General features: G+C 35.7%; 1 protein-coding gene across 1 annotated transcript in view; it reads right to left on the bottom strand.

Annotated features, from left to right (window-relative positions):
• CFTR (CF transmembrane conductance regulator) overlaps window positions 1-17,351 on the bottom strand; it is a 165,199-nt gene that overhangs the window by 69,737 nt on the left and 78,111 nt on the right. Inside the window, exons 13-15 of the mRNA XM_078059826.1 lie at window positions 4,916-5,010; window positions 2,705-2,791; window positions 264-990 (exon numbers count right to left, since the gene is read on the bottom strand). Coding sequence (XP_077915952.1) covers window positions 264-990; window positions 2,705-2,791; window positions 4,916-5,010 — 909 coding nt within the window. The remainder of the gene's footprint in view (window positions 1-263; window positions 991-2,704; window positions 2,792-4,915; window positions 5,011-17,351) is intronic.

The raw sequence follows: 17,351 nt of genomic DNA, 5'->3' as shown, positions 1-17,351 counted from the left end.
TTATCACTGACCCACTCAAGGACCCAACACTAGCCCTTTCAATACATTTTACGGGAAGAGAGATATCCATTGCCAAAGGAAAGAGTTTATTCTTGTACATTTTGAAGTTGCTTACATAATTTATGGACTCCAGACTTTCTGAATCTTAAAATAATCCTCATCTTCAGCTCATAATTTGAGTAAGTTTTGTATCACATTATATACTGCATTTCACTCAGTTGCACTCTGTGACAAACACAAAACCACTGATCATTTATACATACCTTTAAATCTTCTTCGTTAATTTCTTCACTTATTTCCAAGCCACTATCTTGAGATAACCGTCTTGAATATATATCCATTTCGGTTAAGTTTGGCTGAGGGGCCAGCGACATTTTCCGGGTGGATGCGGCTGTCCTTCGGTGAAAGCTTTGACCTTGGTTTCCTGGGGAGCACGTCATCAGATTCAGAACAGACTGCCTTCGTTGTCTTTGAAACGTGGGGCCAGTGTTGATCATGTTGCTTCGAGGCAGGATGGCCTCTCCTTGCTCACCATCTGGAACTAAGGACAGCTTTCTCTCTAAGGGCTCATCGGAATTTTCTTCGATGCCATTCATTTGTAATGGAGTCTTTTGTACAATCGAAAATTTTCTGATAGAATTGATTGGATTAAGAATAGAGTTCTTCCTTTTTTCACCAAACTCTCCAGTCTGTTTAAAAGATTGCTTTTTTGTTTCATTCCAGGAGACAGCTGCATCTCCTTCTAAAGAGAAACGCCGTAAAGTCTCAGTTATGATTGAATTTCTTCTTTCTGCACTAAACTGGTCAAAAGAATCATATCCCATGAGCTTTGAGCTGAAGTCAGGCCGTAGACTTTGTAATTCAGAAAATGTCCCATAAAAATAGCAGCTACCTTCATGTAAAATTAATATTTTGTCAGCTTTCTTTAAATGTTCCATTTTAGAAGTGACCAAAATCCTAGTTTTGTTAGCCATCAATTTACAGACACAGCTTTAAGAATATAAAAAGATATAAATAAGATATCAATTATATAAACACTTTATTACAAGTCTTTGTGTTGCATTTTAACATTAATGTATTCTTATATAAAACATCTATCATAAAAAGTCATTATTACACTTAAAATAATTCTACAAGTAAATAACAGCAATTAATTTGGTGCCTCTTGAATTATTATAGCATGAAATATATTACTGAATTATTAGAGGATGCTATATCATAAAGTTGAGTGTTAACAGATCTAGAGTGAAATTAAATATCTGATATTAAATAAATGTTGGATTTGAGCAAATTGGTTACCCTGTGGGTCTTGGTTTGTTCATCTAGAAAATGAAAGAATTGTTAGATAACCTTTAAAGATCCCTGGGGGTCTATATTTCTGCGTCCTTTAAAAATGCCAGAGCTTTCTCATTCTTTACATTTCCTATTAATTTCCTTTTACGTTTTTAAGTTGGCTAGGAATTTAGTTCTCAAGAGCTTATATTAAGACTAATCTGATTTGTTAAAAAAAAAAAAATCAATAAACCTGAGAACTGAATAATAAATTTGACCCTCCTCTAATAAAATTTCCTTTTAGTTTAAAAGTAAATCCTGACTAGAACCATCTAAGGAGACCAATTTCTTTTAGACATTAAGACATATATTGTATAGAAAGAGGCATCATTCTAGGGGCACCTGGTTGGCTCAGTCAGTTAAGCATCTGCCCTCGGATCGGGTCATGATCTCGGGGTCCTGGGATCTAGCCCTGCTTTGGGGTCCCTGCTCAGTGGGGAGTCTGCTTCTCCCTCTCTTCCTGTCCCTCCCTGCCACGCTCACGCTAGCTCTCTCTCTCAATTAAATAAATAAAATCTGAAGGAAGGAAGGACAGAAGGAAGGCAGGGAGGGAGGGAGGGAAAGAAAGAGGCATCATTCTAGATTATACTTTAACATACTAATTTGGCTAACAAAGTTTATATTAGTAAGAAGTTACTTATCACACTCTTAGGACTGTAAAACTTTTAGGTATTAAATTTAAATTCTAGGAAAGGTGCTTCTAGGGGTAATGCAACCATTTTATACACACACACACACCTCTACATCCTTATTGCTTAAAACATCTTTATTTTAGAAGAGCATTATAGTAATTCTCCTAAAAAACTACTTTATAGTTCATGAAATCATTTTGAAGCTGAAATCAAGTCATATAACAAACTGCTCCTCTTAGGAATTTTACATACATTGAGCCCTAGTGGGGGCTCCCATGAATTGTATATCCCCAGTTCTGTGTGACTAAGGAAGAAGTTCTGTAGGCGGTACCAAGGTAGATGAATAGTCTGAGCAGTCACCTGCATTAAAACATTCAGCTTGTTTAGTTTCTTAAGAAATATTGTATCTAACACAGAAGAGTAAAAACGTTAAGTACAATAACCAATTCAAATAATATATGCCACAAGGTAATAATACTGCAAAAACTATATAGATAGTGATTGTTGTCACAATAAAATGGAAGAAACTGGTTTACCATGAGGTAATCAGAAAAGGTTTTAAAGGAAGTGATCCTGAATTTTGACTGTGAAGGGAAGATCAGATTTGAGTGAGTGCATTGTCTCTTTCTGCCACAATGAGTCACAATGGTGGCCATAATTCTCAAGGGTAAAATGCAGTCTCTGACGGTGTTCCTTCTCCCCTTTTAGCATGAGCATTATAAATTATTCAAAGAACATACCTTTCAAATATTTCTTTTTCTGTTAAAACATCCAGGTATCCAAAAGGAGAGTCTAGTAGGTATAAATCAGCATCTTTATATACTGCTCTAAAAAGAAAATGGATATTAAATTCGATTTTTTAAATATTTCCTGTCATTTAGTGGAGACAATTCTAAATGAGAAGCAAAAAGGTAAGTCATAAATGATTTTTATGGTTTTCACAATATCCAAGAACGACTGAAGTGGCTTTGCTTAAATGTAAGTGGCATAAGCTAGCAGAAGTTAAACTGAATCACACCATACCATACAATTTAAAATATTGTCTTAAAAAAAAAAGAAAATTTTTAATAATAGTATCTGTGCAGAGCCAAGCACCATGCTATGTGCTGGGAATACAATGGTAAAAATGGCACAGTCCCTGCCCTCAAAGATCTTGCATGTTGGTGGGAAAGCAAAGAAGAAAACAGACTGTTTCAACACCGTAAAATGTCAGAGACCACAACTAAATAGCAGCACTACATAAGAAAAACATTTTCATGTTTTTCAGTGTTGACCACTACCAGCAAATTGTTGTCGCTGTAATATTACTATTGCATTTTGTTCCCCAGAGTTTCAGTCTCTGTACCATATTTACAAGAATTCCAAACAAGGGAAGGATAAATAATTCACAACAAAAATGGACACCCGTATCAGTTTTACTTTTTAAGTTAAAAAAAAAAAAAAACTTTATGAGGAAGTAAAATCTTCATCAAATTGATCTGAGAACAGATGAAGATATAGTCCCATATTAATGGAAATGAGATTAAATCTTCACAACATTTAATTTTTCAGGTGTGGCTGTTAGTGACACGACCCCTATCCCACACATAGGATTCAGTGTTTACGTATAATTCTTGGTCCTTTCTATAAAAATTGTATTCAATCAGCTTGTAACTGAGAGAAGTAATTTTTTTAAAAAATCAGAAATGGGGGCGCCTGAGTGGCTCAGTCGTTAAGCGTCTGCCTTCGGCTCAGGTCATGATCCCAGGGTCCTGGGATCGAGCCCCGCATCGGGCTCCCTGCTCGGTGGGAAGCCTGCTTCTCCCTCTCCCACTCCCCCTGCTTCTCCCTCTCCCACTCCCCCTGCTTGTGTTCCTGCTCTCGCTGTGTCTCTCTCTGTCAAATAAATAAATAAAATCTTTAAAAAAAAAAAAAAATCAGAAATGGCAAAAAGGCAAAGTGAAATCTAAAAGAACTTTTGCAGTGTAAATTATTTTTGAAGATAACATGCAAGAGCTAGATAAAAGACCCCATCAAAATGTACCCTCAAGGTCTTTGCTCCCTACTACTCAGTTCTTACTTCTCTCTCTCTCCTTCACATCTATGACCACAGTTTCTCAAGAAATGGAAATAGTACATTCACCATCCAAAACTGGGCAACATATGACAAATTCCAATCAGAATAAGAATAAATAAGGAGCCAACATATCAATAAGTCAATGTGATTTCTTGTTAACGACCTTGGCAACACAGTAAGAATCCTATTCAAATAAAACTGGAGGAACAATTGACTTCTCATATTACCAATAATTTTTTAAACTGAAAGTTACAGTTTAACCACAAAGTTTTCTTCTTGACACAAATTAACTTTACGTGCTTCTCTTTGACAGCTCAAAATGCTTAGACTAAGAATGTCTCTACCAAGGGACTTCACTGTCCCCCACAATGTTAGATGTGCTTGTTCTATTTATTTTTCCCTAAAGATTACAGACTTGAAGCCATGTGACATCATTTGCCTTACTATTTTTGTTATGAACATTACTAATTATGCTGAAAATTTGAAAATATATGTTTATGTAAACCAAGAAGGAGAAACAGAAGGTTAAAGCAGGCGAGTGCATTGTGGGGTGGGGGGAAATGGGGGGCCCTGTGATAGACTTAACGAAAACACACTTTTTTCCTTGTGCTATGCAGAATCCCAGAGTTTTTTACTTGTACTAAATCATACCATAAGGCAAACAAATATACAGATGCCAAAGAGCATGCAATTTGAAAAAGCCATCACCTTCATCAAATATGAATACTAAATCATTATCTATATTTCCTAAAGGTGATTCTTAACCTGCTAATAATAAAACCCCAGGCATTTTTCAATTTCAGAAACAGAATATAAAAAATAGAGAAATGTCTATAATTTTTACATGCTTGATATTTACAACAAATGCTCGCTGAACCAATAATCAGATATTCACCTTGCTAAGGAAATTCTTTCTCGCTGCCCTCCACTCAGTGTGATTCCACCTTCTCCAAGGACGGTATTGTCCTTCTCTGCAAACTTGGAAATGTCCTATTATCAAAAACAGGAAGTTAGAGAGCAATTGTTAGTATGTTTCTGAACTTGAAAGGTACATTTTCCTTCAAATGTAATCATATATCAGACTGTGGCTCTAACCATAGCCGAAATTTAAAACACCACATCTCAATTATTTCAAATCCACTTTAATTGGGCAGAACATGGCTGAAATTTTAGAAACAAATTTTTTCTTTATTTTTTAGAATGTCCTTCATGACAGTGAAATAAGAATTGGAAAAGTCAAAAGGTAAACTAAATGTACATGTATGGGTATGTAAACGTGCGTATATTATCCACAGGTCTGCTGTTACCTTCCAATTTAAACTCACTCTTTTAAAAGGAAATCTCCAAACATAAATAAACCTCCTAACAAGAAAAACTAAAAGAATACTATTCACATCCCCTACAGTACCTAAGCATATTGAATGGGTGACCAAGGATACAAGGCAATTCCTTTCCATACTTCTCTCACCCACCTACCACAGTCTTCTTCCCCGTCCATCCTCAGCACCTCAATCCTAAGTCTTCTGTCATCTACTCTGCCTCTCCTGTCACCACTGTCCACATGGGTCATAACATCCTTACTCCCAGTTAGTGAACTCCACGCAACACCCATGCCAGGCATTGTAAAAGAAGATTAGAGTTTATAAGAAATAGTCCTTGACTCCTGGTTATTGTTAAGTCTAATTTGGAAGATAAGCCCTAGTCCTGGAGAATGCTAACTAACACCCCAATGACTTAATTAATTCTTTTAATCTAAGTTACAAAGCAGTACACAATTAATTGGCAAATTAATTGTACAGACAACAGAAGTATCTTATAATAGAAAATGCCAGAAGGATTTCTGGAAGACATGAGGTTCGCCTGAGACATGAAGAATGAGTTAGACAGGTAGCACTCTCCCTTTAGTTCAAAAAGGTTGTTCAACCTGTGCTCCTCTCATCTGCAAACATCTACTCTTCTCTTTTGTTACCACCTTCTTCTCTCTCCCTCTACTAAAAAAAAAAAACAAAAAAAAAAAACTTCCATACTATTTCTCCTTTTTCTTTCACAATCCAGAAGCAATCCACCCTCTCTCCTTGACCTACCACCACCATTAACAATATTTAAATTGTCAAAATGGTTACTTCTGTTATTCATTGGTTTCTGTTGTCCACCTTATGAAAGTTAAATAGAACTTCCTATATGAAACTCTAAACTCATAAAGCAGGTAAAGGAACAACTATTCGTTTATATTAAAAACTAAAAAACTATTTGGCAGCTCCTGGAGGCTAGAACCATGCTAGCCACTGCCCCCATGCACTGTTAATGTCAATCCTCCTGACATAGTGGGGCCAGAGGTCTGAGATAAAAAAAACGCTGACATGTTGGAGGACATGCAGTAGGACTCAGTAGAGTTGGCCATGCAGGCGTCGGAGATCGATCACATAGAGACGTCACTGACAGCCAGCAGCCCTGCAGGTGAGGAAGACCTTGGTGGTTGAGACGTAGCAAACCAAGTGCTTCATTTCCTTCTACTGAACTAAATGATTTTTTTTTTTTAAGATTTTATTTATTTGACAGAGAGAGACACAGCGAGAGAGAGAAACAAGCAGGGGGAGTGGGAGAGGGAGAAGCAGGCTTCCCGCTGAGCAGAGAGCCCGATGCGGGGCTCGATCCCAGGACCCCTGGGACCATGACCTGAGCCGAAGGCAGACGCTTAACCGACTGAGCCACCCAGGTGCCCCTGAACTAAATGATTTTTTTCAACCCATAAGCCAAACCACATATCTAGGATTCTATCCAAATACAAGGACTATAGCTGAATTCTACCCTCCAGAGTCTAAAATCTGTAGCCTCACTGAAAAAGCACCTCAGTCCTTAGGTTTTTCCTGAGCTGGTGGATGAAGCACATCCTCTGTACTTGGTTTAGAGCAAAGAACAAGAAAGCTCGCATGTTTATTTCTCTCCTGCACCCCACTGACTTCCCCAAATCCCATTCTCTTTTAAAAAAAATAAATCTTTTAGAGTGAAAAAAATAAAGAACAGTTTGCCTTAGGTGAATGTATTGAGTGCAGGCTTTAATAAAGAAGGCAAATTTTCTAACACATTATTAAAAAGCCAGATGGTGCTAGAATTATTGGAGTTTTCATTTCCTCAGATTTGAATTCAACACCATACTAGTTAATCAGTTAAAAGATTTTAATATTTTTAAAATTTAGAAATAGCAGTAGTTATGTTGATGGTATGATTATGACATAGTTACACTTAGGGAATAGATTATGAATTTAGAGGATACAAAATCCTAGCCCAGTACAAACATTTAATAAAGATTTGTGGAATGAAGGAAGAGAGAAAGAGAGAATGAAGGAAGGGTGGGTAACCAAACATGAAGCAACAAAGAAAGGGGTGCATATAAGAAAAGGAAATGAAGAAAAGTGTACAAAGCAGAGAAAGAAAATGGGAAAGGAATAGTGTCGAAGTAGGTATCTTTAGAAAAAAGCAAGAAGATATTGGCAGAATAAAAGAGACAAGAAAAGTGAAGGGGAAAATAAGAAATAATAGAAGATCATGAATGAACATTTCCACTTTCCCTACTGAATTTAAATGTCCAAGGAGCACAGATGCAATTTTATGACATTAATTTTCTTTTTTTAAGACAACAAATAAGAGGCTGTTCCAGGCAAATTTCTCTCATTTGTCTTTGTGTGTTACAGATATTAACAACTTTTTCTGCTATTTGTTTTCACTCTGTTTATACCATGTGACAATGCAAAATTTTCATTTTCATGAAGTCAATATATCTACCCAAATTCCTATACTGGTTAAAAAGTACTACTCCACTTTCAGGTTGCTCTTGTAATATCCTAAATTTTCTCTTAAAATGTTTATTATTATTATAAAATTAAAAAAATATTCAAGGTACAATTTTTTTTTTGTACAATGGTGTAAGAATCTAACCTTCTTTCCTTTTAGTTGGATAGCAGACACGATTTATTAAATAATTTTCCTCTGAATTTAAATATCACCTACTATATAGAGAGTTCTCATATTTTCTAAGATCTATTTCTGGGCTCTCTGGTTCCTCTGATCCATTTCCTATTCCTATACTAATACTCTGCTGTTTTTTTGGTTTTGGTCTTTTAATGGCATTAAGTATGATTTAATATCTGACAAAGCACAATTCTTATTCATAAATCTTTTGGCTCTTTTTGCTCATTAAGTCTTCTATATAATAACAATATCAGCAACACCAAAAGTAATAGTAATATTCGCTAATGTATACTGAGGGCTTACTATGTGTCACATACCACTTTAAGCACTTTACATGTATTAACTTTTTAAATATTCAAAACAGCCTTATCCTCATTTTAAATATGAAGAAATTAAAAGTTAGAAAAGATAAATATAATTCCAAAATAGCACAGCTAGTTTGGAGCCAGGATCCACACCAAGGCAGATCTTGTTTTAGATCCTTCAGTAAGAGTTTACTTCATATATTTCCTATATACTTCCTGTTAGATTTATGCCTATTATTTATTTATTTTTATTTTATTTTATTTTTTTAGAGTGAGAGAGGGAGAGCATACACATGTGTGCATAGTGGGGAGGGGCAGAAGGAGAGGGAAAGAGGGGAATCTTAATCAGGCTCCACACCCAGCATGGAGCCAGATGCAGGGCTCAATCTCACAATCCTAGATCATGACCTGAGCCGAAACCAAGAGTTGGACCCTCAACCAACTGAGCCACCCAGGCACCCCATCCCTAATATTTTTAAATTGAGATATAATTGACATATAAAATTGTATTAGTTTCAGGTGTACAACATGATTTGATATATGTATATATTGCAAAATGATTCACACAATAAATTTAGTTAACATCTATCACCTCACACAGTTACAAATTTATTTTTTGTGTGAAAAGAACTTATAAGATTTGCTCTCTTAGTAATCTTCCAATATATACTACAGTATTGTTAACTAATGGCCACCTTGCTGTACATGACATCCGCAGGACTTATTTACTCTAAAACTGGAAGTCTGTACTTTTTGATCACCTTCATCCATTTCGTCCTCTCACACCCACCCCCCGCCCCATCCCTGTTTCTGGCAACCACCAATCTGTTTGCTGTATCTATGAGTTCAAGTTTTTTAAGATTCCACGTGTAAGTGAGATCATACAGTATTTGTCTTTTTCTGTCTCATTTATTTCACCTAGCATAATATCTTCTAGGTTCATTCATGTTGTCGCAAACAGAAAGATTTCATGTTTTTTATGGTTGGATAATATTCCATTATATGTATGTGTATGTAGGTGGAGATAGATAGATAGATAAAATATCTTCTTTTTCCATTTGTCTGTCAATGGGCACTTAGGTTGTTTCCATATGTTGGCTATTCTAAATAATGCTGGAATGGACATGGGGGTACAGATACATTTTCAGGATAGTGACTTTGCTTCTTTTGGTTAAATACCCAGAAGTACAATTGATAGGTCATATGGTAGTAAAATTTTTAATTAAGTTTCCCACAGTGGCTGCACCAATTTACATTCCCACCAGTACCCCTCAGTATTTTATTGTTTATTGTTTTAAACTATTGTGAATTGAATAGCTTTCCATTTTTATTTCTTTTTTTTAATTAAAGATTTTTATTTATTTGTCAGAGAGAAAGGGAGAGAGCACAAGCAGGGGGAGCTGCAGGCAGAGAGGGAGAAGCAGGCTCCCCGCTGAGCAAGAAGCTGGATGCGGGACTCGATCCTAGGACCCTGGGATCATGACCTGAGCTGAAGGCAGCTGCTTAACCAACTAAGCCACCCAGGCATCCCTCCATTTTTATTTCTTGATGACCGTTGCTAGCATAAAGAAAAGCTAGTTATTTTTGTATGCTTATCTATTATCCAGCCATCTTATTGTACTCCCTTAATAATCCTAACAGACTTTTGTTTTCTGTTTGTTTGCTCTTTGCTAGAACCTCTTTGGGTTTTCTTTGTATAAACAATCTTTTCACAAACATTTAATATTGCCCCTATTTTAAGACAAATGACATTAATTTTTCACCATTTAAAATCCTGTCTACCTCAGGATGTTGGGTTAAAAAAAGTTACTGTATTTATGAAGTTTCCTTCTACTTCTATTTTTACTTTAAATTCTTATTATAAATGACTGCTGAATTTTATGTACACTTGTAGCATCTACTGACCCTGCTATATGGTTTTCCTCCTTATCAATATAACAAATTATACTGTATTTAAAGATTTCTTTATATTGCAATACAAGCACCCTTGCATTTCTATCATAAATCTTGCTTGGTCATATTTTATCATTTCTTATACCATGTTGGAATCTATTTATTAATATTTTATCTGATAACATTTTATTTGAATATCTGTATCATTAGTATGATTAGCTATAGTTTTATTTTTATGTTATTTTTCAGATTTTGGTACTAAGACTGTTCTGGCTCTAGAAAAATGGGAGAAAAGAGAACCCTTGTGCACTGTTGGCAGGAATACAAAAAGTGAAATAAGTCAGAGAAAGGCAAGCACCTTATGATCTCATTTATATGTGGGATCAAAAAAAAAAAAAAAAGCCAAATGAACGAACAAAACAGAAACAGATTCACAGAGAACAAACTGGTGGTTGCTAGAGGGGAGAGGGATGGGGGATAGGCAAAATAGGGGAAGGGGGATAAAAGGTATAAACTCTAAGGCACAGGGATATAATGTACAGTATAGGGAATAAAGTTAATAGTACATAACAACTTTGTATGGTGACAGATGGTAGCTAGATTTATCATGGTGATCACTTCATAATACATATAACTGTTGAATCAATATGCTGTATACCAGAAACTAATATAATATTGTATGTCTACTACACTTCAATTTTTAAGAAAAGAAAACTAGTTGAAGAGTTTTCCATCTTTTTCTCTGGTTTGGTATAGTTTAAATAATAGAGGAAGTATATGTTACTTAAGGGTGAGATACAATTCAATTATAAAATCATCTAATGATAGTGTCTTTTGAACTAGTAGACACTAAACCAGCTTTACAATGGTAATATATCTACTCAAGTCCTTTTGTGCTTTGAAATAAATTTTGATTACTTGCTAGTAAATCATCCAGTTTCTGTGGGTGAGGAAATTTTTTTAGGTTTTTAATTTTGGATAGTAGCTGTGATAACCTCTGGTTAGATGTACCACACTTAAAAAAAAAAAATGGCATTTTATACACCATTAAAATGCTGTTGAGGAAAGCATTGCTAGAAGACAAAAAATCTTGTCTAACACTTAAGACATATTCAATTTCCTATTAGTTTAGATCCCCTCCAAGTAATTTTGAAGATCTCTTCTCTTAAGCTAAGACAGAATTAAACATTTAATGATTTTATTAGGGGAAATACTGGTGCATAAGGAAACAGGGAAGGGGGCAGGGAAGGCTGGGAGATATGTCAGACCTTAATGCAAGTCCAACCCCCAAGTGAAGGAGAGAAGGACAGAAGGTTGGACGGAAGGACCCTAGACCACTGTCTAAATCTAACTGACTCTTGGAAAGCCATCTGGGAGTCTCTGAACCAATATCACTTAATAAGTAAGTCCCACATCCTCTAAACACAAATCTGCTTTAGTATCGTGCCACACTCAATGATCCACGGGAAGCTACCTGTGGAAGAACACAAACTCCGTGAGTGAAGGATTTCATGTATAGCAACTGGGGCCACTGTTCAGTTCCACTGCCTACAACAGTGGTCTGTAAGGCATAGCTCATAATCACCACAATACCTGACCCCCCCCGCCCAAATTGGCAAAGGATATGAAATCAGAATGGCAAACAAACATGAAAGTATGTATAACCTCACCAGTAATCAGGGAACTACAAATTAGGGGGAAAAAAAGAGATAGGACTTTTTACAAATCAGAATGGCAAAAATTAAAGTATCAATAACAAGAACTTTCAATGATGTGAATCAATGGGAACACTCATAAATAACTGGTGGTAGTATAAATTGGTGCAACTACTTTAAAGTGCAACTTGGCAGTATCTAGTAAAATTTGAAATGTTCCTATGTACCCAAAAACATCTCAATTCAATTGCTAGATATCTACTCCAGAGAAATTCTTGCAGATGTGCAAAAAGAAATATTCAAAGATTTTCATTGCAGTATTGTGTAAAATCTTGGAACAATCTAAATGTTCATCAGTAGCAGAATGAGTAAATAAATGTGACATAGGAATATAAGAATGAAATATATCTCCACATATAAGTAGCATGGCTAGACCTCAAAAAGATAATAGGAACAAAGAAACCAAGTTGAAGAATGATGTGTGGAAAGTCTACCACTTACATAAATTTAAAGCCACCCAAACAAAACTGTTAAATATTTATTGATAAGTACATGTATACATAGGTGTAAATTCAATTAAATGGATCAGAAAAGTACATATCACACTCATCATAGTGACTGCTTCAAGGTTGGGGATTTGTGAAAAAATGATGGTAGAAAGATTTGGTTAAAAATTCTACTTCGAATTTGTCCAGGCCCCTAACAAAGCAGTCAGAAAACAGGGATGTTGTCATATAATTGTTTCCTATCCAGAATGGATACTAGGATACAGACTATCTTTCAAAAAGCATAAAAATAAAAGATTCCCGCATCTGAAAAAATTTGAGGTTCTGAGCTAGCATATTTGGCTTCCTTTTCTGGACGGAAGCCATTTATGAAGAGAAATGTATAAATGTGGATAATTTAATAAGTTTCTCAAAGAGTGTAATTCATAGGAAACAGCTGAGATTGAAAGGAAACAAAGTAGTTGAGATAGATTGACTAGAATTGTAAATAAGCTCATTATTTTAAGATCAAACAAATTAGTAATACCAATATCCTGTTGCTCATATGAGTACTTGCTCTGATTGCCTAGTTTATTGTTCATTTGTAGATTTCTTTATTAGTGTTTGGCTATTTCTACTTGGTTAAACATAAAACACTTTTGTATAAAGTATTAAACATTTATCTTTGCTGATTACTAAGGGCACTCAATTCTGATAATATATTTATCTTAAGGGTGTTGGTTGTAAGCCTTCACAGCAGATTTTCTTTTATGTGAAAATTATAAACTGAAAAAAAATTGTACCGCTTGGTACTCTTGAGTTTGACAAGCACTGTAAGGGCATGTGTTACTTAGAGAAGACTCGCACAGAGAGACAAATGCTATTTCTCCTCACCGGCACACAACTTGAGTTCCTCTGGAGCTATCCATAAAAATTGTTGGAGGAAATCATTCAGTGCCATTAAGATGCTGGGCATGATGTAACTTCTTATGTAAAAACTGACTACTGAGATTTTTAAATAAAAAACCTAAGCCATAACATAAATCAAATATAAACTTTTAAACATTGTGTTAAACTTTCTTGTTGAAGGAGACCCTGAAAAACCTTTTTCTGAAGCCCCGCTACACCACCATTTCATCTTTTCATAATTTCCTCAGCACAGTTTATCTATAGATAAAATCAAATATGTGGATCATTGGTTCTCAAAGTGAAGTACGTGGACCAATTATTTCAGAATCACCTGGGGAGCTTGTTCAAACTGTTGTACCTACTCTTACTCAGATGAATTAGAGAAGAGCCCAGGAATTTGCATCTTGTGGTTATTCTACCTGCTCATACAGATCCTTACTCTTTTGGCTAACTTCCTTTACAATACGCTGGTCAGAAAGGCAAATGCCAACGTCAAAGGATTCTGTGCATATAATATATTAGGCCTGTTTGAGATTGTAAAACACTTGAAAATACCTAGATAAAGAGTATGAGAGAAGGTCAAAGTAATACTATAATAAGTGTGCAATAAAGATTAACTTACTATTAAGAAATGTATAATATGCCCAATGTGAAATATGCACTTTTTGCACAAATGTTTATCATTTTACTTTTTAAAAATGCACCTAAACACCACCCTAATATTATTCAACTGAGCCAGACAAACCAGAAGTTGTTAAAGAGGAATTGCTAATATAAAGCTCACTAACTGACTTGAACATACAACAGAGGAATGATATAGGGTGTCATTACATTAAAGAGAGGGAGAACTTTAAGAAAAGGGTGGAGTGTTACATTTAATGGTTCTTTGCAATTCTGCAATATTTGCTGAGTACCTTTGAGCTTTCTGTGACTTTGTAGATATGAAAACATCATAAACCTTGTTTTAAGGCTACCTTATCACTCTTTAGAACAACCTTGACAATATAGCTGCTTGTGGTAAGGGAGAAGGGTGTGAAGCGTGGGTTGAGAGAACATGAACTTTAGAGGTAATAACATGTAATAAAGCATGTTTTTAACAGTAAATCACTAGACAGTGCCAATGTTATTAATGTTTAATAATTAGTAAGCACTGTGCTTTATACACAAGGAAAATGAGCAAGGAGGGAGACAAAAAGAAGTGTTGCGAGAACAGAGAGAAGGGGTAGGGAGAACAGAGGAAGGGAAGGAGAGAATGCGAGAAAGCTAAGAGAGCTCTAGAAAGAGAGCGAAAGAATGAATTTTAACCATTTTTGCACATAGCTTTTGTAAACATGGATGTTATCTTAAGAGTGTTGAGTAGTTCTATATGATTTATCAACAGAAGTTAACTTCTATAGCAGTAAATACACATGAATGAATTCATAAATTAAAACTTGGAGTTCTGCTTATTAGGAAAGATAATTTGTTGATTACAAGTAGCTGTACATAGAAACACTGGTTAAAGATTAATCTTTGTTAGAAGTTTAAGAAGTGAGAACTTTTTATCAACTTGAAAAATAAAAGCTCTTTTTTCATTGAGATTTGGGACTGACCAAATTTATAGCAGAACACTCAAATTCCAATATAATTTATATTGCAGCCAACAAAAGTACAGAAAGCTATTTCTTTCATGTAATGGATGTTACAGTCTTGTCACCAGTATTAAACTATTGTTTAACATTCAGAGATATACATATATATATGGTTTTATGTATGAACTTTTGAGTATATACGTAATTCTGTTAATATCTCTATCCTTCTTTAGTGTTTATTTCTGCATGTATGTAGGTCTGTATTTGTATTTGAAAATAACATAAGCATTTTTAAAGGAAGAACCGTGAAATGCAATGATTTAAGGTGTCCCTGGGTAAATACTCCCAAGGAAGTAAAGTTAGAAAAGATACTTAAACAAAGAATCTTGTTTCTCTTATTCTGACTCTACATTACATTCATATAACTTCTGGACTCCAGATTTCAGATTCTCTGAAATGACATTTAAAAATCTAGTTTTTAAAAGCTTCCTAGATGATTTTGATTCAGCTGGTCTAAGAACTGGCATTTAGGAAGCTGTTAATTCCTTTACTATCTCTTCTAGGTCTACCCACCCAAGATTCTGGGACAAATCCAATGCCTGATAAAGCACTTCTTTCCCAGTACTATGCCGCACATTACTGTGCTATCCTATGGTTGATCCTGCTCTGGACTTGGTAATTCAGCTCCCAGCTCCCTAGTACCTAAGTCAGCTTTGGAATTCAGTTCCTTAGAAGCCGGTCTTCAACACTCAGTCACCCATTTCCTCTGAAATAATCCCACCATGATCCTTATTCTCTTAAGACCTGACTTTGGAGCCCCCGCTGCTCAACTCGCCCCAAGCAGGCTTCCTCCCCTCTGTGGGCTGCCCACCTACTTGGACTTCCATATTTTAAATTTGAGGCTATGAGGCATGAAGAAGAGATTCTGCCTCACAGGGAAAGGAAAAGGAGAAGACAATTTGGAAGAGGATCTGGGAAGAAATTTCCTGACTTATTTAAATTTCAAGTGTGTAGTATAGGTGGCTTTCCCAAGATACGCTTATTTAGGACCATGTGGCTTGACATATCATTTCCATGAAAACAAACAGCCTGCAAATAGTCTTCACAACTATGTCATGGAGTTCTCAATGCCATTAGGTCACAAGGCTTTGTTATCATAATCTTTCCCTTTACAAATGGCAGATTTACAATCTTAATGGTTTAATGATACTGTTAACATCACAGTAAGATTAATTAGCCTAAACTTCTAACTTAAAGTCAGCAATGTTCAATGGGTAAGTCCTTAGAGTCTAATATAGAGTTTCTTTTCCAATAAGCAATAACCCTAATAGAGAACAGAAAAAAGATAAGGAGTCAGAAGACTTGGATTCTCTTGCTGGTCCCATCAATTATGGATCTTCAACAAGTCCCTTAAAAATTTTACTTCCTTTTTTTCAAAATTGGAATGACAGTATTTCATAAACTTCTAACCACAACATCTCCATTATCACCTTCCAATTTGCATATTATATTAGATGAATCTTCCTAAAATGTTGTTTTTATTATGGCACTCCCCCCAGTAAAGAAAAGCCAGCACAGAGGATGCTGGAGACCCATTTGCTCTCCTCCTAGGGTACTTCCCTGTGCTCCCACCAATTACCATGTTTCTCTGACTTCTCTGCAGCTGGAATGCTGGATGAGAATTGGATTTCACCAACTGGATTTACATGAAACACAAAAGTGGAACAGATGAATTTGTCTTTCTGCCTCTTTTGGCTTTTTTTTTTTTAATTGCTGGCATATGGAAGGACAGAAACCATGATCTGACTGTCCTCTCCCAGTTCAGCTATCACAATATACCCCTGTCTTTCCAGACCCCAGTCTTGCTTCCCTACCTAGAGCTCCTGCAAAAGTGCAACCCTCTCTCCTGGCTCCCGGCCCATTTCATTCTACACTCTAGCAACAGAGAACTGACTACAGGTCCTCAAATATACAGTGCTCCCTCTGAGCTCTAGGCCTTGTACATTCTGTTCTCTTTCTGGAATGTTCTCCTTGTTCTTCTTCACTCAAATGACTCCTACACATCCAACATCTCTCACCTGAGATGTCACTTCCTCCAGGGAAGCCTTGCCTGAACTTCTAAGATCAGATTAAATGCTACTTCTCTGTACTCATTTAAGGACCCTATATTAATCCCTATCATAGAATTAACTAATCAATTCATCAAACTGCTCTGGTTTTTATTTGGCCATCTCCACTAGAATAAAAGCCCCTTAAGGACAGGGATTGTGTCTTGTTCAGTAATAATTCCCAGAGTTGGGCAGAGTCCTTAGTTCAATGTTTACACTTACAAATACTTACTAGATGAGTGAATATATATATAAATATTTACTAAGTGAGTGAATATCTATCTACACACAGACACACATATATATATCTTTCCCCCCAAATATCTGTAAGTCAAAAATTAATTGCAGACAGAGACCCTTGCTACACTTGCAGGCAGCATCCAGAGTGCCTAACATACTACTGTGTCCATAGGAGGAACTCAAATATTTGTTGAAA

This window comes from Halichoerus grypus, chromosome 12 (genome assembly GCF_964656455.1).
Source record: "Halichoerus grypus chromosome 12, mHalGry1.hap1.1, whole genome shotgun sequence".
Lineage (NCBI taxonomy): Eukaryota > Metazoa > Chordata > Mammalia > Carnivora > Phocidae > Halichoerus > Halichoerus grypus.
This window is presented reverse-complemented; position numbering and strand designations above follow the sequence as displayed.